This window comes from Colletotrichum scovillei (assembly GCF_011075155.1).
Source record: "Colletotrichum scovillei strain TJNH1 chromosome Unknown Contig00012, whole genome shotgun sequence".
In the NCBI taxonomy this organism is placed as follows: Eukaryota; Fungi; Ascomycota; class Sordariomycetes; order Glomerellales; family Glomerellaceae; genus Colletotrichum; species Colletotrichum scovillei.
The window spans coordinates 149,537-174,690 of record NW_023336270.1 but is presented as its reverse complement, the minus strand read 5'-3'; the positions used below and the strand labels follow the sequence as shown (position 1 = coordinate 174,690).

The window sequence follows — 25,154 nt, the reverse complement described above, 5'->3', positions numbered from 1 at the left end:
GAGGAATGAACGAGTAAAGACGGACTTCTATCACGGCAGATTGAAGGGGGAAGACCAATCCACCTCGCATGAAGCCCCCTCTGTTGGACCTCGGTCAGACACAGGACCGTTGTCCAGACCATTCCAGTGCGAACAACGGCAATGGTCTAGCCTCCCAATTTCCCATCAGGGCGGATACTAAAGTTTCAGATCATGGTAAGACTATTAGAAAATACCACAAATCCCGTTGATGCGCCAACTCGGCCCGCATACGGATCGCCCGGCGCGGCTATCTCTGAACTCATCGATTAACACATCAGACAGTCTGACAAGTGATGGGCAGACTTCAGATCGGCTGGCTCCGCTGTCAAGCCCGAACCCTGTGCATCACGTTTTTGCCCGGTGAGTCGCAAGACAAGGAAAAAAAAAAAAGTTGAGACAGATTTCGCAAAGTTTACACAATAGGGGATAGCTCCAGTTCATCTGGTCATCCATGTCTACCCACTCGACTTGCATTGCAGAAACCTGGCGTACGCCTCCCCTCCTCCACCCCCAGACAACCCACCTGTTGTGCTTACATACCCAACAAGTACCGGCCGGTTTGCGCATGCAGGCTGCACGACTCCAACGGTCGCTCAGCTTGGCTGTTTCTCTTGGCCCTCGATGGGCAAACCAATAAGAACCTACCATTGACTTGAGTCGTCTACTTTGCAACTCTGACTATGCTGCACTCAATCTGACTCCCCATGTATGCGTCGCCCGAAGCGACCTAGTCCGGCCTCTCAGAGCCGAGGCATCCAACGTTGTCACCAAGTGAGGCGTTGCGGGGTGCTGCGGGGGGCACTTCGAGATTGCAGCTCTCTACCGGCTTGGGTCAGTGTGTCTTGTTACTCCAGAGCTTGGATCGTGCATAACCAAGAGAACCCTTTTGAGAAGAGTGGAGTAGATTCTGCGACAGATTGGTAAAGTGGTAACCTCCTATCCATTGAGTCTCCAGTAAGGCTCTCGGACTATACCAAGCGCGGAAACTCTTGGTAAAGGGGGACATGGCCGTTTCTTGTTGGACGAGACACATAGTCGAGTTGTGCTCACCAACAGACACATCCATAGGACCATAGGATGATGGGGGCTAATTCGAGGGGCATCGTAAGCGGGCATATCCCCCCCCTCCCCTCATTCCAACATCACCTCTATGGCCTCTCTACAAGTCATCCAAGTCTTGTCCCGAGGTTTCTTACAGCCTGCTGCAACCAAACAGACTCGCGGAGGTTCCTCCGAGCCATTCCCAATTCGATGTCCTGTCGCGAAATGGCAGCTCAGCCAGCTCTCACGTGGCATCGCTGTTCCTTGGAATTCTTGAACGTATCTAGCTTCACCGACTACTGAACTTCTCCACGTTGGGGGCATGGCTTCGAGAGTCAAGATGCGACTGGCGGATGAATCAAACGACCGTCACCGTCTCCACGATGTGATCATTCAACAAGCCCGGTTGGGGGAAAGGTCGCGCCGACTTCTGAATGTCCCTCACGAACAAGACCGGCTTAGGCGTGTGAGTTGCAAGACATGGGTTGGGCACATTCTCTGGGCATCGAAGATACTCAATCTGTAGATGAAAGAATAGCAACCTCGAAACAAGATAAATAGTCGAACAAGATCCCACCGGAAGACTCTTGATATCTTCGTTTCATCAGACTCAAGCTCTCGCTCAGAACCTGAATCCTCCTCTCCTTCGCTCAAAGCCTAGTAGCCAGCCCGCTCTCACTTGAAGACCGTTCCCAATTTCCGGACTCAAAACCACATCCAAAATGAAGTTCTTCAGCATTCTTTCCCTCGCCGTCACCCTCGCCGCCGCGGCACCAGTCGAAGTCGTCGACACCGGCGTCGCTGACCTCCAGGTCCGCCAGACGGGAGCCACCAGCAACGAGCTCGAGTCCGGCAGCAGCTCCGCCTGCCCCAAGGTCATCTTCATCTTTGCCCGCGCCTCCACCGAGCCCGGCAACATGGTAAGCCGACCAAACTCCTCACACGTGAGCTAGGAAAAGGCCTTTCCCAAAACCTAACCTCGATCGATGAATAGGGAATCAGCGCTGGACCCATCGTCGGCGATGCCCTCAAGAGCCGCTACGGCTCGAGCCAAGTCTGGGTTCAGGGCGTCGGCGGACCGTACAGCGCCGACCTGGCTTCCAACTTCCTCCCCGAGGGAACCAGCACCGTCGCCATCAACGAGGCCAAGAGGCTCTTCACCTTGGCCAACACCAAGTGCCCCAACTCCGCCGTCGTGGCCGGCGGATACAGGTTGGTTTGACCTCAGAGATGCCCCACCTTTCGCCATTGCCCTTTGCTGACAAGGTACAATGAGCAGCCAGGGAACCGCCGTCATGGCCTCGTCCATCTCAACTCTGAGCTCGACGATCCAGAACCAGATCAAGGGTGTCGTCTTGTTCGGCTACACCAAGAACCTCCAGAACCTCGGCCGCATCCCCAACTTCCCCTCGTCCAAGCTGTCCGTCTACTGCGATGTTGCGGATGCCGTCTGCTACGGTAAGCCTGCTTCTCAATCCTCAAAGACGTCAGAAAAGCCACTAACACGTCTAGGCACGCTCTTCATCCTGCCCGCGCACTTCCTCTACCAGACTGACGCGGCTGTTGCCGCCCCTATCTTCTTGGCTGGTCGCATCGGTTAAGCAGCTCGAGGACGCAATCAGTTCCGGATCGACCGTGATTCGGATGCAGCAGGCTTTGGTCGAGAAGGATTATGATGAGAAACTGCTGACGCATGGATTCCTGTGAAGCAAGGGACTCGCTTGCTGGAGACGGAGTCTGAAGCTGGGCAGCAGGATGGAATATGGAGGGCTCGGGTTGGATCGCTGGAGCATGATACTCACTCATTTGCCGTCGCTCATTTTGTTCTTATCATCTTTCTTGCCACTCACTTAGTTTAGCTATTTCATGCTTCACGCACATCCTGACGATGGACGAAATGCAAAGGATATTCTTATTGTTGCTAAATGGGTATCATTGGGTCATTACTTCAAAACAGATGGTATGCCAGAGGTGTTGCGCCAAGTTTCATGCTTTCTTCGTCCTGCTCCGAAGGAAGGCTGTGTGCCGTTGAGCGTGATATTTTACGTCTGCCGGGTGCAGCGGGTTGTACACAATCCGGCATATCTTACACTCCATAAAAGTAGGTTTCGACGAGAGGTTGATTGTCGTCTGAACAGTCGGAACAGGCTTTGATCGAGAGGGAGGTTTTTTCGGCTTGGCCTGGTTTTCGATCTTTCCGAGGTCGGGAAGCTCGTTCAGTTTGTTTTTGTCGGCATCTTGCAGCTCTGGAGCACCTCGTGCCCTCGTCCTGCGGGCGTGTTGTGGTTTTCGTCCGACAACAATACAACTTTCTTCGTTCTCGTCCTTTTCACCCTCCAAAGGGTCCGACGAATGTGATAGTGGCGTGCTGTGTCGTAGCCTCAGACGACGGGGTTCCTTGATCTTTCTGAAAACGGGAGGCGAGGAAGGCGGGGTGTTGACCAGCTTTTCCGAGTCGGACAAGGGGTCGGAGGCTTCAGTGGCCGAGCTTGATCGGCAGGGTTTGAAGTAGCTTAGGATTGAACTCTTGGGTATACTGCTTGATGGCGGCGCAGATTGAGCGGGAGGAAGCCGTGGGAGGTCTGGCGTCCGCGTTGCTGGTTCGATCTCGGGTTTGCGCTTCTTGAACAGGAGAGAGCCGACTTCGTCATCAGCTGCGCGCGTACGTTTGCTGTAGGTTTTGAGGGTTCGTCTACAAGACGTCAGTTTGGGTTCATATCGACACTCGCAGCAGGTCCCATACCTCTTGTTGGCTGTTGTCGTTGTTGTGGAATCGGGTCCAGACCGCTGGCTGTGTTGCTTGGTGATTAGCGACATTATCGGAGATGCAAAGTCCGTGGAAACGCGAACCTTGTGTCTGCGATTTGATCCATGCCTTCAGCCAAGGCAGTAAAAGTAGTTGTCTGACAGAGAGATGTGCCGAATGTCAGGCGCACGTAGATGGGTGTGGTGATACGCGACGCGCGCTCAGAGCTTCGCGCAGCAGAGAATTCGGCGTGATGATAGAAGATGGTTACAGTCGAAACGAGGTGAGAGAGATAGCGGAGACAGGCCAAAGGACTAGGAGACGATTAAAAATTACAGCATCCGAAAGATAGGTCATTAAGGCCGAGGCTGAAGAGAGATGCAGAGGTAGTGATCGGGCCCAGACCGGGGGGGGGGGGGCCATCCAGGCCCCACCCAGAGCGCGTCGCGCTAATTGACGTGCGGCGACGCGTCCAGTCGCGCACTCCAAAACTCTCCTCACGCCGTCACGTGTGTTGGGTTGCTTCTTAACTCATGACGGAGCCTCTCGACAGAGTACCACCCTATTTTGAGAAACATGGGCCTAGAATCCCGGGCACATGGTAATAACCTAGAAAAGCATTTATGGGGCATTCTCTGGCCTTACATGGGGCTGTCGCAATAAGACGCACCACAACGATTTGCCGGCACGTCTGAACGTCGCAAGTGATGCTGCCCAGAACCTTCGTATTTCCTTGATTCTACTCCTTATGAAAGCCCCTTTAGTCTTCGCCGTATGCCTTCGTCTGTATCTTGTGATTTCGTATCAAGAAGGGTAGTCGCTTCATCGGCTGGCTCTCCCTTGCTCTCCTTACCCAGCACCCACGACTGCATCACCTCTCTGATTTCTTCCGGTTCTTTCGTCTTGGACTTGGCCTCCCCTATCCTCCAAACATAGCCCGAGTACACGGCGACCTCTGCTATCAAGACCAGAATGGCGCCTCCAAGTGTCAAGAATATTCGAGCAGTGACATTCCACCACCGAGCCGCTATCCAGATGGTGGCCGCGACACCAATGATGCTTATGAGAAAGTTGAGAATGACCATCATCTGCTTCTGCACGTCCCCGAGCGTCACTTCGTCATCGCCATTGTCTGCTTCGTTCATAGGGCGGTTTACTTCGGCAAAGGCGTGTGCTCGGGCAACGGCGCTGGGAAACTGCTGGGAAAAGGCCTCCATCCGGGACGGTTGCTTCATCATTCGCTGGTATGTTCGTTCTTCTTCCTCGCGTCGCAGACGGGCCATCAGGGCTTTGTACTCGGCGGACTATGAAGGTATGGTCAGCGACTCGGAGCAGACTAAGCGTTGGCCGTCTTGACGTACTGGTTCAGGCTTTGGAGGTGGCGGGGGTATGTAAACCCTGGCGCCTCGCAACAATTCCTCCAAACTGAATCTCTCGATGCCTTCCGTCTTCAGACTTTTCCACAAATCTAATATCTGGCTGTGCGTAATGGGGTCTCCGATCACATAGTCGCCAAGAGTCGGCTCCTCGGCTTTGACTGTTGCTGCGGTCTTGCTGACACTACCTGCTCTGGTTTCCTGCTCTGTGTCCTCTGGTGTCGCCGCGATTCGCCGTCCGAATCTGACCTCAGCCAGCTTCTGTTGACCTTGGGCTACAGCGGGTGTTATCGTCAATCGTACCATGGCTGCTGATGTGATCGTGTGTCCTCTACGAGGTCATCTCGAAGCGATGTGCTCGTAACTTGGTGATACTTCAAGTCATGCAGTGCCAACAAACAATTTGGTCAGACACGGTGAAATCGGGGTAATAATTCGGGCGTCGGGTTGTGCCTGCCACACTCGATGCAACGACAACGACCGAGGCAGCCACAGCAGCTCACTACGTACCTAGCTCCTGCTCCGATGGAAGCTCAAGTTATGGGCCTTTGAGCCAATCAAAAGACTGGAGTCCCACCACTTTTCTCCAAAGATACGTATCCCCGGGGTCCGTTTTTCCCCCTGCCTTAGGTAAGGGGAGCACAGGAGCATCCGTACTCCGTACCACCAAAGGGAAAGACCGGATCTGCTGCGCAGCTGCTGTGGCTTGAATTTCTCGCCGCGGGAGGGAAGGACAGAAAAAAAAAGTCATCGCCTTGTACCATCAACCCGCCTTTAGCTGCCAATTGCCTCAACCACGAATCTTGAGCACGGTCTACTTAATCCAGATGCTGTTGGACTCTTTTGCGATTCCTTTGACACTCTTTTGATACTCTTCAGACCACTACAGGAGCCATGCAGCTCCGTACGGGAGCAGCGGTGCTGCGCAGCACTTCGATAACGTCACGATCTATCCTCTCCTCCTCTTCCTCCCGATGTTCGCAATGCCGACGAATCACTCCCCTCGATGCGCGGATACCTCTTACCACTGCCCTCTACCACTCATCCTCGAGACGGTCTTCAGCATGGGGCGCCGCTGTGTCTGTTGCGTCCAACATGGCTGCGAATGCCGTCAACCGCGTGATCCCCAAGGGTGACATGCACATCGACCCTCTGCGGACAGTGGCCAAGGAGATGAAGTTCTTGACGGGCAACATCCGGAAGCTCCTTGGTTCTGGCCACCCGTCTCTGGATCGCGCCGCCAAATACTACACACAGGCAGAGGGCAAGCACATGCGTCCTCTCATCGTTTTGCTCATGTCGAGAGCCACCGCTCTATGCCCCAAGGGTCCCCGGCTCCAATCTGGTCAAGCCATTGGTAGCGTTGATACGGCGATATCTCCCCCGAACATCCTCGTCGACGTCAATCCGAGCTCGCCCTTGACAAGCGCCGCCCCCGAACCTGTCGAGACCGAATCTGACATCCTCCCGTCCCAACGCCGTCTGGCCGAGATCACCGAGCTAATCCACACGGCATCCTTGCTCCACGACGATGTCATTGACCACTCCGTCGCGCGACGCGGATCCCCTTCGGCGAACCTCGAGTTCGGCAACAAGATGGCTGTCTTGGCCGGCGACTTCCTGCTAGGCCGCGCATCTGTCGCCCTGGCCCGTCTGAGGAACGCCGAGGTCGTTGAGCTTCTCGCCACGGTCATTGCCAACCTGGTCGAGGGCGAGTTCATGCAGCTCAAGAATACTGAGCGGGATGAGCGTAAGCCAGTGTGGTCGGAAGAGGCGCTCACCTACTACTTGCAAAAGACCTACTTGAAGACGGCTAGCTTGATCTCAAAGTCATGCCGTGCCTCGGCAATTCTCGGCGGGTCAGACGCTGCTTCAGTCGAGGCAGCATACGCCTATGGTAAGAACCTAGGACTCGCATTCCAGCTGGTCGACGACATGCTCGACTACACGCGTAGCGAGAAGGAACTGGGCAAGCCGGCCGGCGCCGACCTTGAGCTTGGTCTCGCGACGGCCCCTCTACTATTTGCATGGAAGACAAATCCGGAATTGGGTGCTTTGGTAGGCAGAAAGTTCGAGCAGGAGGGTGACGTCGCCAGGGTAAGGATGCACGCACGCAGCAAAAGACTTTAGGATTTGGAGAACAATCTGACTAACACGGTTTCAGGCACGCGAGCTGGTTCTCCAGAGCGACGGTATTGAGCAGACGAGGGCACTGGCCCAGGATTATTCCGAGCGGGCCATTGCAGCCATCAGCGATTTCCCCGAGAGTGAGGCCAAGGATGGTCTCATCGAAATGGCCATGAAGGCATTGAAGAGGACAAAATAAGCGTCTGGCGGCGCTGGCCGATCAGAAACCTGTACAAAAAAAAACCAAAAATCCGGAGTGCACGCATTGTGGTAACGTGCGCTCAACACCACTGTACAACAGACCTTTGGGGCTCTTGACAGAGTACATGTAACGATATTATACATCTAGACGGCGCGGCGTGAGGCCAAGGGGGGAATATCATCGGGTTAGAGATGGCACAGGACTTGAGTGCAATACCACAGACAACTTCCCTTTTTTTTCGATTACGCAAACGGGATTCGGCATATGTGCGCAAGGGATGATTTGCTGAAGGGAAAGATGATGATCCTGTGCAGGACAGCCTGCTGAATGGAACGCCAACGACCCTCACCTGATTGGGGAAGATGGGAAACTTTTACTCGATCAGAATTCGGTGAGGTCTAGACAGCAGGGTTCAGAGAAGAGAAACCGGCGAGCTCCGTGGAGAAGCGGTTTCCATTACGTTGCTGGATCGCTTCTAGATGCTCCCTTCTAGACGCAGCGTGGTAGAAGACGGCACTGTGATGAGACGCATGCATGGGTCGGTCAGGGACCTGCAAAGCTTACACGATAATAGTCAAGGCCCGATCCGATGCTCGCTGGACTCTGGCGCAGCCTGCTTGTTCTGAGAAGGCGACAACCTAGCGATTCGTCTAGACTACCGTCCGAAGAACGAGATTCAAAAATCACAAACACGTCAAGCGCGGTTCAAACAAACCATGTGTAGCTGCAATAGCCGCTGGACGTTCCGGAAACGAAGCATGGCTGTAGGGATGGTTTCCCGGAGGTTGGTAAACGGATGAATGGTGTGATCGGAAGAAAGGGAGCCGGCTGTCGGAGCCGGGATCGCTCATCCCAACAAATGAGACATTCCTCGGTTGGAGATGACTCGGTCATCCAAGAACTCCACGGGGGGCGGCGGCTGTGTCAAGACGGCGCCGGGTGTGTGGATCTCTTTTTCTTCCTTCTTTATTCGTTGCCCATTATCGGTAGTCGGTATGAGTGACACAAAGCGGGCTTTTGTTACTGCCTTTATCGCGATGTCATCGAGTAATACCAAATTGCTGGCCAATGACAGATGAAGAAGATGGGTTGTCACCAAATTCAAATTGGTAGTGTTACGCGCCATGGCCGGAAAATGTCTTCACGAGAGAGGGAAAAAAATCAAGAAACTAGAGTTCCCGGGACTCGCGAGGCGCATAACATTGGCGGGCCAGATGCCCCAAATGAGCGGTGTTTTACTCGATCATTACTCGATCGAAACTCACAAGTGAAGCTTAGACGACGCCTCGGGTGCAGCAGCGGCAGTGGAGCCCGAAGTACCTTAAGAAGCACACCGACGCAGGACCAAGGCAGGGGGGTTCAAGGCTCTGGGCCTGTCAGAAGGGCAAGCCTGAGCCATGAGAAACCAAAAACAAAAAGAATAAGCCTTCGATTTTCCCGAGAATGGCCGATGAAGAGTCAAGAACGGTGATGGGCTTTGTTTGTACTTTTTTATGGTGGACTGTCAGTGTCAAAGACTTACGGAGCAGAGGCATTTAAAGCAACACATGCTTTTCCTCATTCGCTCAATCCGTGATGACTAAGGCGTTCTAGATCGGGAAACGGCTGTGTCCGACGACACGCCCAACCAATCAGCTGCGGCTGATAACGACAAGGGAAGACTTTCGAGTCCTTTCAGGGTTCCCCGGGGTCGCGTTGAGATTGTTCGATAGGGTCCCTTCAGCAAAGTGGCCCAGTGGGAAAAGGGTTTCGATAACGCACCCCACACGACGGACACGAACCCCAGTTGCAGAAAGCAGAGGTCGGCGGCTCGGGGTTCAGTGGTCGCTATTGGAGCGCGGGTTGAGCCTTGAGGTGAGCGGGCTTTGAGTCGAGTTGAAGAAGGTCGATGACGGGGTAGAGAAGACACCCCGGCACCGGGGCCCGAAGGAGAAGGAGATGGCGGTGGGAGAGGGCTAAGCTACCTTACTATGTACCTTACTCTGAAGACTGAGTGACGAGGGTCTTTTCCTCGTTGGGATTGGCCCAGTGGCTGGTCCCTTGAACTCCCGTGTTCCCCCTTTGTCACATATTCTTCCTGTCACCTCAGAGAACGTTATCTTATCGGAGAGAAGAACTGGAAATGGAAGCCCAGATGAACGAATGGAAGGGGACCCGTCCTAATCACGTCTGGACTTTCGGGGTGGGCCGTGGATCGAGCCACGAACGGCTTTCCTCTGAGTGAGATTCGGACGGGGGAAGCTGCTCTTCTTCTTTCTCCCCTTCCTCTTTTCTCTCTTATTTTCTCTAGTCAACTTCTCCTTCAATTATCACCACATTGTCTTTCTTGGAACTCATAGTAATTCACACTACTACACATGACCACTCACTATTTGCTTGAGTGTTTATCTAGGTAGTCCTCACTAAGACCGCCCCAACATCTTACACACCTTTAAACCCTTGAAAGCCACACCGGCCATATCTTATCTCTCTCATCACCCCGCCACCCCGCGATCAAGATAAGCTTCGCTCTTCTCCAGACGCAACAGCAAGCTATCCAAGAACGTCCACCGCGGGGAGAGCTCTTCAGATACCGCGGTATTTCCCTTATCGGACCTCCCCAAGCTTCCAAGATAAGCTTATCACAAACAACCCCTCCATCTCTCTTCATCATGACGGCCTCTCAAGACACCAGCTCACCCCTCGTGGTCCTTGTCTCGACGCGGGCAGTCCTCACCTTTGAACAAGACAACCTCGTCCTCACGCCGGCAACGATAACAGTCTCGCCCGCCACCGGAAAGATCGTCAACATCGTCCCGGCAGTCCTGCCAAAGACCTCCTTCCCAGCCTCCACTGAGTACATCGACTACGGCTCAAAGCTCCTGTTGCCCGGTCTCGTAGATGCCCATGTTCACCTCAACGAGCCCGGCCGCACGGAATGGGAGGGTTTCTGGACGGGTACGCGGGCCGCTGCCTCTGGCGGTGTGACGACCGTCGTCGATATGCCTCTCAACGCTATCCCACCCACCACGACGGTGGCTGGCTTCAAGGAGAAGCTTGCTGCGAGTAAAGGACAGTGCTGGGTCGACGTTGGTTTCTATGGCGGCGTGATTCCCGGAAACGCTGATGATCTGCTGCCCCTTGTTGAGGCCGGTGTCAGAGGCTTCAAGGGGTTTCTGATCGAGTCTGGAGTGAGTAGTACTCCGCGCCGTCCCTGTGACCAAATGTAAGCTGACAATGTGGCCCCCAACTAGGTTGATGAATTCCCAGCAGTCTCATCGCAAGACGTGGCCCTCGCCATGGAGAAGCTCAACGGCACACCCACGACGCTCATGTTCCACGCCGAGATGATTCCTCCCATCTCCGACTCGGTCGGCGACGCGGTCCAACAGTCTGAGCCGCCGCTGGCTCCCACCGGCGAGCTCAACTCATACAAGACCTTCCTCGAGTCCCGCCCGCCTTCGTTCGAGACGTACGCTATCGAGGAGATCCTGTCCCTGGCCCACCTCGCGCCGGACCTTCACCTCCACATCGTCCATCTGTCAGCCACACAGGCCATCCCACTGCTCAAGGAAGCCAGAGCAAAGGGCATCAACATCACGGCCGAGACATGCTTCCACTACCTCGGCTTCGCATCGGAGGACATTGCCGACGGCGACACCCGCCACAAGTGCTGCCCTCCTATCCGTGAGCGATCCAACCGCGACGGCCTCTGGGAGGAACTCGTGGCAGAGGACTCGTGCATCAAGACCATCGTCTCGGACCACTCGCCGTGCACGCCGCAGCTGAAGCTCCTCCCGAGCCATCTCGAGACTCGCACCCCGCCCGAAAGCCACTCCCCTAACATGCACCACTCGGATTCCGGTATCGACATGACGATTCCTGGCGAGAGCATGGACAAGATCCTCGCGGAGAAGACGCTAGAGGACGCGGCGGTCGCCGTGGCGGACGCGAGCTCGCGGGGCGACTTCTTCGCTGCGTGGGGCGGTATTTCATCTGTGGGCCTGGGTCTGCCCATCGTCTACTCCGAGGCAGTGGCGCGCATCGCCGCCGAGGGCGAGGGTGCGGCGCCGTCTATTATTGATATTGTGCGGTTGTGCAGTCAGTCGACGGCGAAGCAAGTTGGTCTTGCGCACCGCAAGGGCGCGCTCAAGGTTGGTATGGACGCTGATATCTGCGTGTTCGACGACGCGGACGCGTGGACTCTACGGTCTGGTGATATGCGGTGGAAGAACCGCTGCTCGCCGTGGGAGGGTCATGAGTTTGCTGGCCGGGTGAAGGAGACGTGGGTTAGAGGCCGCAAGGTGTTTGAGTTTGGAGGAAAGAATCTTGGATTTGTTGGTGAGAGCCCGGTTGGTGAGGCTATTACGGAGAAGCGCACGGCGTAGTTGAGCTGGGCGCTGGATGAGGAGAGAGGATAATATGAAGAGATGGATGAGAAAGTAAAAGAGAGAAAGATAGATCGTGACGAGAGCATTAGCCGTGTGATGATTTAATGAGGTCTGATTTAGGACAAATTGATAATGGAAAACAAAACCACTTCATGAACGTCAGCTTGTCATCACTACTCGTGATATGGAACGGAACGAAATTCGAAATTTTGAACTGGTTCTCAACTGCGAGGGCTGGGATGAGTGTCATGTGCGTGTAGTGAGACATGACCCCAATCCCAGTTGTTAATTGGACAGGTCTGGTAACATTGAGCAATAGCGACTTGAATGATAAAATGAGCAACTTCTGAAGTGATTTCGCTGCACAAGGTAGACATAAGGTGGGTAGCTTGCAAATGAAGCAATGCCATGTGTACATCGTTGTGCTTCTTCAGTTTGCATGCTGTGTTACACTCCAGTCTTTGTTTTCGGAGACAATGGAATGGAAGCTGAGAGAGCCGCGGGGTTGATGCTCCTCTAATGCGCCAAACTTTTGATTGGTGATGATGTAACTTGAGTACCTACTTAGGTCCCTACCTGTGCCGGCCCTGAAGGTACGAGGGTACCAAAGGCGGGAGAAACGGGAGCGGCCCAAGCTCCTGGTCAGTGGACCGTGTTCCTTCCTTCCTTCATCGCCATCCTACCGCAATTGTGGGTCCCACCTTCCACTCGCGTTTTTTTTTACTTCGTCAACGGCACCTCGTACGCGACCTTATCTTGGCTGCGGAAGGCACCAACCTGGAAGGAGCAAGCACCTTCTCATAGAGGGAAGCTCCTCAGCGCACTTTCCTTGCGACGACCCTTCTCGGCCCCTTCCGCCAGCCGTCCCTTCCCAATTGTTCTGCGTCCCCGCGCCGCCGGTCGCCCTGGTGGAAATTTCACCATGTTCAACTCCATCTCGAGAATCTTCAACCGATACACGCCCACCAAGAACTCTTCGCCTGGACCTACCAGACCAACCCGCGACGACAGCGAAGATCGCATATTCCCTTCAACTGCGCCGGCCGAGTACCCAGACGGAATTGACGATAGACTGTTGGGCAGAATGGCGGACGAGGACGAGACTGGTCTCGACGCATTTAACGACTACGTCGACCCGTTTTCTTCCATGGTCCCTTTCTCGACCCAAGCGAACGATGGAGGAGGTGCTGCGGATGCCGCGTATCCCTCCGATGAGGACCATAGCGTGAAGAAACGAAAGTCCAAAAAGTCCAAGAAGGACAAGAAGGACAAGAAGGATCGCAGCAAGAAGGGAAAGAGCAAGGCGACAGACCCAGAACACTCGGATGCAGGCCCCTCATCTTCCATCTTCAGTGGCCAAATTGGACCTTCCAGCGACGCAATTGTGGCTGATGACGGTTTCACTTCTTCGCCTCAGCTGAAGAAAAAGCGCAAGCGCGAACCGGATGACCCCAGTGCGCTGGGCGCGTCGCACTCGTCGGATCGGAAAAAGAGGAAGAAGAAGAAGACGCGTCGTTCTCTCGAAGATGTCGACATGGAGGACGCCGAGCCCGAGGATGTTGTGCCTGAGTCGCCCGAGGACACCAGCATCGCCCAACCTATCGTTCACAGCCCCGCCTCCGAGGCCGATCCCCTCGAGATCAAATACGAGTCACAGCAGTCGCAACTCCTCGGTGTCCCCAGACCTTTCTTTACTCAACCTTCTGGTACACCTGTGTTGCCAAGTCCAGATGACAACGAGTCCGATGATGGCCAGAACGGACCGGCGTCTTCACCCAGTGTTGCAGCGCAGAGGCGCAGGAGCATGTCACGGGGATCTCAGATCTCCCTCCTGAGACAGAGCCTTGCCAAAGAGGTCGCTGCTCAACCGCACGATACGGCAAAGGCCGTGGAGTCTGCGGACGACGCAATGGACGAGGACGTGGCAACCGCCTCGGAGGAGGAGGATTCGGCGGAGGCCGCCCGACGAACCTCGCCAATCGTCGAACCACCTGAAGATGACACATTCGATCGGGACAGTGTTGATAGTGACCAAGACGTGGATATGGACGTAACTGCGAACCAGCCCTCTTCGCCGGGACCTCTCGTCGAGGATGGCGAGGACGCACAGTCTAGTCACGGCTCCTTGGCCGATGGTCTTCCCCCGTCATCACAAGCCCCGAGAGAAAGCCCGTCAAGTACACGCAGCGAAAACATGGAGGAAGAGGAGGAGGTCGTCCCAACCCCTCAGCTACCAATCAAAACTTTCCGCGATGCACTCCGAGGCTCAGCTGAGAAGCTCACTACTTATTCCAAGAAGGATGCAGCTGTTGAGAGGCCCGCCACGACGCCGCGAGCTACTCGACGTCGAAATGCCCAGCCAGACGAAGAACAGCCCTTTGATGTTGGCAACTTGCCTAGTTCGGCTCAGAAGTCTACCCGCTCCACGGCATCCAAGAAGCAGCGCTCTAAACCGGACTTCTTCGAAAAGTCAACATCAGTCCAAGAGACACCAGAGTATCTCGAGGTGGCAGGGGGTGCGGCTCGTGAGATCCAAGAGGACGGCGAGGATCAGGAGCCCGAAACTGAAGAGGCCCCAGTCAAGAAGCCAGCATCGACCAAGACCGCAAAGCCTCAGATGAAGCTCAAGAAACCCAAACAGACAGCCGCCTCTCGCGCTCCCGCAACCGCCACTCCCAAGCCCGCAAAGGCGAAAACGCCAAAGAAGGCTGCACAGCCCAAGGGAGCACCTCAGGGACCACCCGAGTTCATCACCGGCCAATTTTCCCATGAAGAGATGCGCAAGCTCAGAGAAGTCGTCGAGAAATATCGAGAAGAGAACGACCTGTCACAAGAGGAGATGAACAATCTTATCCAGATGAAGCAGCGTAGTAAGCTGTCCAAAACGGCTATCCCATATGACAGCGATAAATTTCTTCACCTATGGAATTACATTTCTGCCGCTCTTCCTAATCGGCGCCGCCAGAAAACTATCGATGTTGCTCGCCAGAATTTCCACAACTTTAAGGCTCGTGGAGGAGGATGGACTGCCAAAGAAGATGTTAAGCTGGCGATGCTGTACGCTAAACATGGTAATTGCTGGATCAAAATTGCGGAAGAGCTGGGTCGCCACGAGAAGGATGTTCGCGACCGCTACCGGAACTATGTCATTTGTGGCCGCACGGAAGGCCGCAACTATTGGACCGAGGAGGAAGAAAAGGAATTGGTTCAGCACGTCATCACCCTACTCAGACGGACGGATCGGTCACCTTCGAAAATCCAACAGCCTTACGAACCCATGATCAACTGGCAGACGGTTAGTGAGCTGATGGGCCGCAAGCGCACTCGCCTGCAGTGCATGAGAAAGTTCAAGACCCTCAACGTGGAACTTACCCCCAGCGAAGTTCTGAGGTCTTCACGTCCCGCGTCAAAGGTCACATGGACTTTGGAGAAGGCCCGCAAGCAGATACAAGAAATGCCGCCCGAAGACAAACACAAAATGGTCCGGGCTATTCTGGCAGGAGGCGCCGGCCGCGATCGATTGATTCAGTGGACCAAGCTCGCCGACTTGGAGTTCCGCAGGAAATGGCCTAAGAAGACTCTCCATTTGCTATGGTATCGTCTGAGACAGCGTGTTCCAGATCAAAAGGAAAAGTCAGTTAGAGACTGCGCCCGTTGGTTGTTGGAGGATGCCAAGGCGAGCGCCCCCCGGGGTGCCAAAATTCTCGGCGGAGGAGATACCAACTATGATACTGATACCGAGATGGCTGTTGTTGATCCTCCCAATAAAACCAGTCGTCGAAAGAGCCTGAAAAATGAGCCACGCAGCGCTGAACTTGTGGTTGACAGCGACGACGCTTCCGACGACGAGGACAACAACAAAGACGATGACGACGACGTCTCTGAAGCCGATGAGGAAGATGAGACCAGGCTGACAGAAGGCGATTCTCCGTCTACACGGCAGTCATCAGCCCAATCGAATCGACTCCTAACTGATTCTATATCGAATGCTCTCTCTGCGTCTCCGTCTCTCCAACCTGCTGGTATTTCCAGACTTCTCCCCGTCGAAGCGGAAGACGCCAGACCCAGCCCTGCTAAGAAACGTGTGAGGCTTTCCGGAGGTACTTCATCCAGACAACGGTCTATGGAGAATGATGGCAGTTCACCAGAGCCAGTCGCCTCACAATATGCGGCCGAGAAGATTCCCGACCGCCTCAAAGAGAAGAGAGAAAAGGCCAAGAGACGCATCTCTTCCGGGATCAGACTTCGAACAGTGGCATCACTGCAACCGGAGTCGGTGCAAAACAGCGATGTTGACGAAGACATGCCACCGATTCGCGTCCCGCCTTCCACAGCACCCGCCTCTGTCAAGAGCAGAAAAGCGGACAGGCGGGTGGGCGACTGGGCCAGAAAGACTGGAGGACCCGAGCCGCCAGGCCTGCCGGCACCAGTCAGCGACGAAAACGACGAAGACATGTCGCCGGCCCCCGCCCCGCCCTCGACTGCTCCCTCGGGGTCTAAGGGTCGGAAGAGAGCAAACAAACTAAGGGACTGAACCACCTAGTGGACAGCTTGGGTTGCGATTTCACGCTGTGATGGATGTGGAACTAGATTGTTGTACAAGTTTCACATCTTCTCAAGTCACTCGAGTAGTGTGGTAGTGTGCATGATGATACCCCGCGAGGCTGAGGTACCATGTTGACTCGAGAGTCGTTATTGATGGATAAGGTTTGGTGGCCAGGGTGCCGCAGAGAATACTATCAGAGCGGTCAGCGTTCTGGGTCAAAAGCAATGGCAGGCCACAGCATGGGCAAAGCAGGTTCAGGCCAGGTCAGACAGCATTTGTTACGAGGGTTGTTTTTCGGAGTGGATATCGATTGTTCAAGGATGGGAATTGTACATAGCTTAGTAGCTGCGAACACCATCATTATCGAATGGTTCAAAACAAGTTGTGTTGAAGCTGCTTCTATTTTTCCCTCAGTTGTCAAATTCCCACGTTCCATTGTACTTTGCAGAATCGTCAGTTGAGTTGTTTGTCGTGAGGAATTTACGTCATTCATTGGTCATGACTCGTTGGTGGCCAGTCGAACCACCCAAACGATAACGAGGTTGGAATTTTTCGTTCAGTGATTTTTTTTTCCCTGGGCCTGGGGGAAATGTCGTCATAGGACGACTACTTACTCATGAATCAGCTACCGCAGCTATCTCGCAATTGAGAATCTGTCTCGCGCCTAGTCGATGGGCAGCCATCAGCAGGAATCCAGCTCTATCTCCGACCGTTACGGATCTATCTGCCCACTTTTGCAACACCCGTGCCGCTGTCGCCGCCACCGTAGGGCTGTGACGTTCCGTGGCGAGAGACGATGTGTGTGCGTGCTCTATCCACCTTGTTACCGTGACAGCGTCAGGCTTTCTCCCCGGTTGGGAAGCACAGTCGATAAGGTAAACCCGCGGGATGAAGTGGTGGGATGGATAATCGGCTCTCGCCCGAGAACGGGGGAACCCAGCTGGATGGGAAAGGAACTTGTTCCCCATGTACGGAGTACGTGCGTGTCAACTGGGGAATGACTGACTGATGCGTGCTTTTGCAGCGCTGTACACGTGTACTGGAGAACCCGACGAAGCTGTGATGACAAAGTCGTGTACTTGGCCAAATGGCGAGTCCCGGGGCAGTGGGACAACATGAAGAGTGTGGCAACCACGCACCCCGAGCCCAAGACGCAACGTCATCCGGGGGGAGGCGACGCATAGAATTTCTAGAATGATTCAACGTGTGTGAATCTTCCGACATCTGGGGAAAGAAGAATGGGGAGGGGTCAAAAGACAGCACTGCATGCGTTTTCTGTACCACGGCCATTCCGTGCGGGGTCTTCCCTTTTTTTTTTGTTTTTTTTTTCTTCTTCATCGCGCGTTGTCGGATGTCATTGTCACGATGGCTTCACAAACGCCGCACTCCGGAGCAAGTTCCGCGCGACGCGCGCGTGCGGAATTTTCTCTCTACAAAAAAAAAAAAAAAAAAAAAGTTGTGGCGTCATTGTTCCGTCGCGGAGCAAATCGGCGCGCGACGGGTGTCTGGAAACGGTGCTTGTCGGATCGGTGTCGAATTTTGGCCGAGTCAGTACGACTTAAGCACCTTGACCTGGAAGTAGGTAGATCAGCAAACGCCGAGAGATCGGGGACACATCTGGAGGCGATCATCCCGGGCGTTTCGGGGAGGCAGACGTATGGAGGCTCCAGTTGTTACGCATAGCATTTGCAATTGTTGATGGGAAGGCACTGGTATGAGTATCGGCGTCGGCGATAGCAGCATCAAGCATCGCAAATGTCAATGAACGCCCAAATCCGCGGACCTACGCGCGAAGAGCCTCGTTCGCAATAGGTAGACGGGAATCTAGAATGAGTGGAGGGTACGAAATACTTGAGGCTGAGAGCGGAAAGCACGAAACGGGAAAGACGAGCTTCAACCCTCACCGTCACCTTCAGCTACTGTGTAAGAACCTGCAAAAGTTGAACGTCGAGCTCACGGAAAACATCCGATCAGACCACCGGATGAAAAGCGGGGTCTCTCAGGGACCGACCGCAGCGGCGTGGCCGCACTTCGGGCCCTTATGGTGGTTTTACGGATAGTTGATGGGGCGGAGGGGTCCGCCGCGATGAAAGACACTCACAGTCTCACACGGTACACCCCTCTCCCCCCTGGGCGGATCCGCATTCAAGGCGTACGGCCGAGGTGAGGCGAGAATTTGCGCGCGCAATGGGCCACCTTTTTTTCAGAAAAGATCCGAGTGAGTGCCTTGAGATCCAATTTGAGCCACACTTGGCAGTCTTGCCGGACTGTTTATCATCTAATACGTGGTAACGTGGTGAAGTTTGAGCCCGAAGGCAGTTGTGTGAGCCACAGTCCTTTGGGCGAGGTGGCTTGACCTAACCACGGTACGTTGAGCCTCGAGATGCTTCACGATACATCAGTTCATTGTGAGCTTCACCTCTAGCCATAACTCATCTGCTTCCTTGATGTTGACCACGTCTCGCTCAAATTTCTGTAGATCCCCTCTTTCACACCTCCATAGCTCCTCATGCCCACTTCTCATTCAATCGTGAAGCAAATTTCCTTGGTCTCGTGTCGTTGCGAGTTCCTCACTTGTCGGCCCTTTTCCTTTCGCGCGCAAAGGAGACGAGAAGACTCTTACCACAATACTCCATCATACTCCCCCTTTTCCCTCACTCTGGGCCTCTGGGACTGGGAGTTTCCACATATCATCAACGCCCAGTGGCCGGCAGCACATTTCGTCGCTGTTTCGCATAGCTTCGTTACTCGTAGCTGGCTCAGGATGGGGCTCAATACTCGGCGTGCTCTCGCGGTAATCGTGGAGTCGTGGCCGAGTCTCGGCGCTTTTCTGGTTCTCTCATGTCTCTCGTTAGAAGGCAGACTCCACGACTCCCCATCGTGGACCAGACCAAGGGGTATGCCGGCCGGTGAAGTGGGTTGTGTAATGATCTGGCTCAAGGGACGAGACTCGTCGAGCCGTGAGCCGCATCCATAGCCCTCAATAGCTCCAGTAGCTCTCATGTTTCTCTCGTCTTTCATTCGAGGCGTCGCGAGTATATCTCGCTACAACTCTCCCCTCTCATACTCCGAGACTCTGCCTTTCGTTAAACGTTGACCAACAGTGGCGCCAACGGTATGCATACCTAGTAGACGCTCAGCGGTTATCAGGGACCGGGCGCGCTAAGAGTAACGGGAGCAAGCCACAGACTCACAGCGAAAGGCAGATACGGATACAAGGTGTCCAGGCGTATCTGCGAGCTAAGGCAGCCTAGTAGGGGCGTGTCGCGGCGGCATCTGCTTGCCGGGCCGAAGAGGACCAGCAGGGTTCAGGGGGTGGGGGTCCCGTCAGCGGACAGGGAAGGAGATAACATTTTTTTTTCTTTGCAGTCGAGCAGTAAATGCCAGATGGAAAACAAGAAGAAGAATGTGAACTGTGAAGAGAAAGGGCAAGGTGGATGGGGCAGGGGTGCAGGGGTCACTCTCTAATCGGACCTTGCGTGGGCCAAGATGCCATGCGATGCCATGCGGCTGCGTTGTGGACTTGTGTTTTTTCGTTTTTTTTTCGCAGTCGTTGCAGCCTTTGCAGCCCTTTGTGGTGAAGGTTGTTATTCTCGTGATCTGATATGACCGTGGTGCATATGTCGGTCCGGGGAATGGGGTCTTGACCGGACGATGTGATGCGTAGCTCGGGGTGTTTTCTTGATTTCATGATACGATGGTATGGTCAAAGTGTGCATGTCGTGGTAAACCCAGGTCTGCGATGAGTTGATACCTATTCGGAGTATGTGCGGTGCAACTATTCAAGAAAACGACAAAATCCATGATATTCCCAGAATCCCAGTGACAGGCCATGGCATGCCAGATGGCAGATGCCGCCCGTGCGGTGGAGATCTTCCTTACCGCAAAGTACGTACCCGGGAAAGTGAGATGCGGCGACGGCACGGTACTTGGGCCCCAACTGTGGATGCCCTCTTATTTTTTTTTTCTCTTCAAGTGGTTCTCTGCTTGTTTCTCTTTCTCTTCGTTACTTTGCATGTCCCTGTTTCCCGCGTCGGTTTCTTTCCGCATCTACGTATACGTGGACGAACAAGTACATCGTCTGATGTTATGATGTGAGAGTGTTGTGGTTCCAGGGCTCCAGCGATCTTTTCTCGAAGAAACGGAATGGTTCAATCAGAGGGCAGGGAACCTGACTCTCTCTCCCGTATTTGTGTATGACAAACCTGCACGTTAAGCTTTGAGTTTGTCAGTCCATCAGTCAGCCGTGCAGCATATCCTGTTCGCGATGCTAGCAATGCTACTGTGCACCTAGGTAGAGCGTAGGCCAAGCAAGGCCAGCCGCCAAGCCGTCGTCACTGTCATTCAATCAACCAGACTCCCGTCCCTCCATGGCATCCTAGATGAGATGATCAAGGTTAGGTGCCCTTTCACAATTCCGTGGTGCGGTGGCACAGTGGTATGGTGGCAGCATACGCGACGGGACCTGCATCGGTGCATCCTGACCCTGACGTCAATCGGAGGCTTCGGGATCTCCACCAGCAACGAATGAAGTCCTGGACCACAACGACAGCGGGCGGATCATCTCGTGCTATTCCGCACTAGACAGATTCCAGCAGCACGCCAAGGATAAAGGGTCCGATTAGTGTAATTGTGGCCCGTCCAATCTGGGCCTTGACTGCTGGGCTTAACGGATTTGTCGCCCTGCCCTTACGGATACCTGCAAGCACGAACACAGATCCTGGACAGGGAAGCCAGATCCATTCGGCGAGTTCCAGCTATCACGTCGAATAATTGTGGTGACCCTGCCGCATACGCCGTCGTCTCGGCCTCTTTTTCGAAAGTCTGGTCTGCGGTCCCTGTCACCTTGCCTTTGGCTTGAACCACCACCACCACTCTCTGTAGTGCTCAGTGCTCGCTCACACCGGGGAGCCTCATGTTTAGACCGACTCCTCTTAGTGGCCGAGCATTGGACCGAATAATTGCAATAAGACTCGACGTCAATCATCAGCTCACGGGACACACCCCTTCCCTTGCCTACCGTACCCAGCACACCGTGCACACCAGATCCAGTTCCTTGACGGTGTCGGGTGCTGAACGGTGCCACGGTGGTTGCTTGAACCTCAGCTGCGTCGGCCGGAGGTACTCGGCGCAATGTACCACCAACGTCACTCGTGAGGCTCGCGACACGGGCGAGAGCTATGGCCATCCGGTCCATCAGCGGCGGTCCCACCGTCCCAAGCGGTTTCTCCTAGGAAAGGCCCTCTCACTACGACCACAACCGTCAATTTTCAAAGTCACCCTGGTCCGACATGTCACCACGGTCACGGTATTCTCTTTCGCGACTCTCCGCCCGCGAGACGACTGGGCCAGAACCACCACGTCTTTCTTCACCCGGTTTTCACCCGCCATTATCCCACAGTCCAGCCCACACACGTACGTTGCTGCCCGCACTTTTCTTGGTTCGCCCACGGGCCCCCGACTTGTCCGTTTGATGCATGTTGCTGTGGACTGTGGGAGTGTGTGGGAGTGTGGGTTAGCCAGTACCAGCAATGTGGGTATCGTTTTCTTCCTTTCCTTTCGGTTTTTCGATTTTTCGTTGTTTAGCAAGCAAACCAAGATGCCCACGCCCACCCCGACTGCCCTGCTTGGTCAGAGACGTGATCATGAGGCATGAAAAGCACCTTTCCATCAGTCAAAGTGTGGAAACGTATGCGGAGGCATACGGGGATATACGGGGAGTGAAATGGGTTCCCAATGGGTGAGAACGGGGTGAGCATCTGCTCATTCCTTCCTTGCTTGCTTCCTTCCCTTCTTCGCGCCTTCCGTTGTTCTTTCCGCCATGCCATGCCATGCCGTGCAAGGATAGGTACCTCTCCTTCCGTGCTTCCTTCCATACCTTGGCCAAGTACCGGAATAAGGTAACCACTTATGGTACATACCTTACCTTAGTAAGTACTAGGTAAAGTAAGTAACTTGGGTAGGAAGCAAAGTGAGGAAGGTACGAAGCGGAAAGTAGGTACGTCCCAACCCGGAGCCGTGGTCGCGAGACCCAGTCCCCGGGCACTCCCCAGTCCCGCCGTACCTTCCCAGTCAACCCAGACTACCTACACTACTCCGTACCTTATGGAACTGTGGGAAGGACCTGCTCGTCTCCTGACCTCTTTCCCCTAATACAAAAAGAATCCTTTCCTTCCCCCATCGTCTACTCTTGGCCCCCTTTCCTCCTTCCCATCCCACACTTCTCCAGACTAATCAGAGTTTTATCTCAACTACCTTGTCCCTCTCCACACCTCGACAGCTCAAGGCAGGTATAATACCTTCCTTCCTCCCTCCTCCTCCTTCTTGAAGCAAACACTCAACAACACCAACACCAACAAGAACCTCGTTCTCACCCAGAGACATCATCACCCTCGGAACCAACAGACTTATCCCTCCCGCCTCTACATCCTCCCCTGGATCGAGAACACCAAACCCACCCCCACATTATCCATCCCCATATCGACGCATTTCGTCAGCATCGCCCATCATGCAGTTCCCCAAGCTCGGTGGCAAGGGCGTAGAGCATAAGGACCGGACGGAAGCCGACGCTCCCACCTCGGATTCTAGCTCCGATATCACGGCTGAGCAGAAGATTACCTTCGCCGCCGCTTTCCTCGGTCTCGTTGCCAGTATCGGTGGTTTCATGTTCGGTTATGTCAGGTATGTCTTACTCCCCCGGAGAAGGGGGGGGGGGGGAGGCACATCTCCGCCCCGCCCTCCTCCATCTGAGACCTACATGTCTCGCCGGCCATTCCGTTTGCTGACCCTTTGTTCCTCACAGTGGTCAGATTTCCGGTTTCTTCCTGATGGAAGACTTCATGCAGCGCTTCGGTGAGCCCCAGAATGGCACCTACGTCTTCAGCGCCGCTCGCCAGGGTACCATCGTCGGTCTCTTGTGTATCGGCTGTCTCGTCGGTGCTCTCACTGCCGGCAAGCTCGCTGACACTCTCGGCCGTCGTCTGACCATCTCGCTCTTTGCCTTCTTCTCCTGCATTGGTATTGTCATCGAGATCTCCTCCACCACCAAGTGGTACCAGTTCGCCATTGGCCGCCTCGTTAACGGCGTCGGCATCGGTGCCCTCTCCGTCGTCGTTCCCATGTACCAGTCCGAGTCTTGCCCCGCCATCATCCGCGGTGTCATTGTCTCCACCTACCAGCTCTTCATCACTCTCGGCATCTGGCTCGCCGAGATTGTCAACTTCGCGACCCACAACAAGGCCGGCTCTGCCTCCTGGCGCATCCCCAACGGTCTCGGCTTCGCCTGGGCCCTCATTCTCGGCGCCGGTATCCTCCTCCTTCCCGAGTCCCCCCGTTACGCCTTCCGTCAAGGTCGCGAGGACGAGGCTCGCCGCAACATTGCCAAGCTTGCCGGAGTCGAGCCCAATGCCGCCTCTGTCAACCTTCAGATCGATGAGATCCGCGCCAAGGTCGCTGAGGAGTCTGCTGGCGCCGACACCAGCATCTGGGAGATCTTCACCGGCCCCCGCATGTTCTACCGTACCATTCTCGGAATTGTGCTTCAGGCCGGTCAGCAGCTCACCGGCGCCAACTTCTTCTTCTACTTCGGAACCACCGTCTTCTCCGCCACCGGTCTCAGCGACAGCTACGTCACTCAGCTCATTCTCGGATCCGTCAACGTCGCTTGCACCTTTGGTGGTCTGGTTGTCGTCAAGAAGTCTGGCCGCCGTATTGCTCTCATCGTCGGTGCTCTGTGGATGATGATGTGCTTCTTCGTCTATGCCTTTGTCGGTCACTTCGCTCTTGACACCGTCACCCCCTCCAACACCCCCCAGGCCGGCGCCGTTCTCGTTGCCTTCTCTTGCCTGTTCATCGCCGGTTTCGCCACGACCTGGGGTCCCCTCGTCTGGGCTGTCGTCGCCGAGCTGTACCCTGCTCGCTACCGTGCTCCCGCCATGGCTCTTGCCACCGCCTCCAACTGGCTCTGGAACTTGTATGTACCCCCGACTTTCAACTGCAAAAGCCATTCAACTAACTCCTTCTCAGCCTCATGTCCTTCTTCACCCGCTACATCACCGATGCCATTGACTATCTCTACGGTCTCGTCTTCGCTGGCTGCTGTGCTGCCCTGGCTGTCATTGTCTTCCTCTTCGTCATCGAGTCCAAGGACCGCACCCTCGAGGAGATTGACACCATGTACGTCCAGCACGTCAACCCCATCACCTCTGCGAAGTGGCGTGGCGAGGTGCACAAGCACCACCACGAGTCCGCCAGCGAGGAGGAGAAGGTCAATGCCACTGCCTAAGCGCATTGATTGCTCTGGTGTCTAAAATGTGTTGTGCATTGGAAACAGCGCAAATATACACATATTGCATTCTGTTCCCCTTGGCTTCCTGGGCCAGAGAGAAAAGACCTGTATCATACAAACTTCATTGCGACGGCGTTGGGTGGCATCTTGTATTCTTAAGAGAATTCGTTCATGAGGAATGAGAATTATTTAATTGATCAACATTCAAAAGACTTTGGTGCATATAAGTGATACATGTCTATATTACGGATCCGACGCAGGAGGATTGATTCGCTTACTCGGTCGAATGGTCATAAGAAGGTTCAGGAATTATAGAGATGTACTGCACTTGTCCTTTTCAAGGTCATTAAATAATATGAAGAAGTTGTTTATGTATTGGAGTTATGTCTCTGTGGCTTGCCCTCTTCTAAGTCTAAGGGACGAGGGCTGGGAGCCAAT

The 25,154-nt window shown here is 54.5% G+C and overlaps 6 protein-coding genes across 6 annotated transcripts; 5 read left to right on the top strand and 1 right to left on the bottom strand.

Annotated features, from left to right (window-relative positions):
* Window positions 1-1,784: 1,784 nt before the first annotated feature.
* On the top strand, window positions 1,785-2,663 carry HER10_EVM0007541 (cutinase; the record flags this gene model as incomplete). The annotated part of the gene is made up of 3 exons (XM_035477094.1): window positions 1,785-1,982; window positions 2,057-2,274; window positions 2,339-2,663. 3 exons carry the CDS (start codon window positions 1,785-1,787, stop codon window positions 2,661-2,663), a joined length of 741 nt encoding a protein of 246 aa, XP_035326233.1.
* A 1,747-nt stretch (window positions 2,664-4,410) lies between these two features.
* HER10_EVM0009383 (uncharacterized protein) lies at window positions 4,411-5,663 on the bottom strand. Its single transcript, XM_035478872.1, has 2 exons — window positions 5,170-5,663; window positions 4,411-5,112 (listed from the first exon to the last, which is right to left on the bottom strand). The coding sequence occupies exons 1-2, from the start codon at window positions 5,488-5,490 to the stop codon at window positions 4,555-4,557; spliced, it is 879 nt and encodes a 292-aa protein (XP_035326294.1). The 5' UTR covers window positions 5,491-5,663; the 3' UTR covers window positions 4,411-4,554.
* A 243-nt stretch (window positions 5,664-5,906) lies between these two features.
* HER10_EVM0006727 (hexaprenyl pyrophosphate synthase) lies at window positions 5,907-8,425 on the top strand. Its single transcript, XM_035476305.1, has 2 exons — window positions 5,907-7,281; window positions 7,349-8,425. The coding sequence occupies exons 1-2, from the start codon at window positions 6,079-6,081 to the stop codon at window positions 7,508-7,510; spliced, it is 1,365 nt and encodes a 454-aa protein (XP_035326211.1). The 5' UTR covers window positions 5,907-6,078; the 3' UTR covers window positions 7,511-8,425.
* A 1,318-nt stretch (window positions 8,426-9,743) lies between these two features.
* Window positions 9,744-12,053, top strand: HER10_EVM0000053 (allantoinase). The gene is made up of 2 exons (XM_035469849.1): window positions 9,744-10,683; window positions 10,747-12,053. Exons 1-2 carry the CDS (start codon window positions 10,165-10,167, stop codon window positions 11,878-11,880), a joined length of 1,653 nt encoding a protein of 550 aa, XP_035326003.1. The 5' UTR covers window positions 9,744-10,164; the 3' UTR covers window positions 11,881-12,053.
* Window positions 12,054-14,077: 2,024 nt separating this feature from the next.
* HER10_EVM0007117 (myb-like DNA-binding domain-containing protein) lies at window positions 14,078-16,417 on the top strand (the record flags this gene model as incomplete). The annotated part of the gene is made up of 1 exon (XM_035476683.1): window positions 14,078-16,417. The coding sequence occupies one exon, from the start codon at window positions 14,078-14,080 to the stop codon at window positions 16,415-16,417; it is 2,340 nt and encodes a 779-aa protein (XP_035326225.1).
* A 5,109-nt stretch (window positions 16,418-21,526) lies between these two features.
* HER10_EVM0002077 (uncharacterized protein) lies at window positions 21,527-24,713 on the top strand (the record flags this gene model as incomplete). Its single annotated transcript, XM_035471803.1, has 3 exons — window positions 21,527-23,110; window positions 23,232-24,401; window positions 24,455-24,713. Exons 1-3 carry the CDS (start codon window positions 22,938-22,940, stop codon window positions 24,711-24,713), a joined length of 1,602 nt encoding a protein of 533 aa, XP_035326078.1. The 5' UTR covers window positions 21,527-22,937.
* Window positions 24,714-25,154: the final 441 nt, after the last annotated feature.

Bases quoted from the DNA above. Each gene is read 5' to 3' on its own strand.
- HER10_EVM0009383 (XM_035478872.1), bottom strand. From the start codon at position 5,490: ATGGTACGATTGACGATAACACCCGCTGTAGCCCAAGGTCAACAGAAG. The intron at 5,113-5,169 runs GTACGTCAAGAC...ATACCTTCATAG, and splicing joins CACCTCCAAAGCCTGAACCA to TCCGCCGAGTACAAAGCCCT.
- HER10_EVM0006727 (XM_035476305.1), top strand. From the start codon at position 6,079: ATGCAGCTCCGTACGGGAGCAGCGGTGCTGCGCAGCACTTCGATAACG. The intron at 7,282-7,348 runs GTAAGGATGCAC...ACACGGTTTCAG, and splicing joins AGGAGGGTGACGTCGCCAGG to GCACGCGAGCTGGTTCTCCA.
- HER10_EVM0000053 (XM_035469849.1), top strand. From the start codon at position 10,165: ATGACGGCCTCTCAAGACACCAGCTCACCCCTCGTGGTCCTTGTCTCG. The intron at 10,684-10,746 runs GTGAGTAGTACT...GCCCCCAACTAG, and splicing joins GGTTTCTGATCGAGTCTGGA to GTTGATGAATTCCCAGCAGT.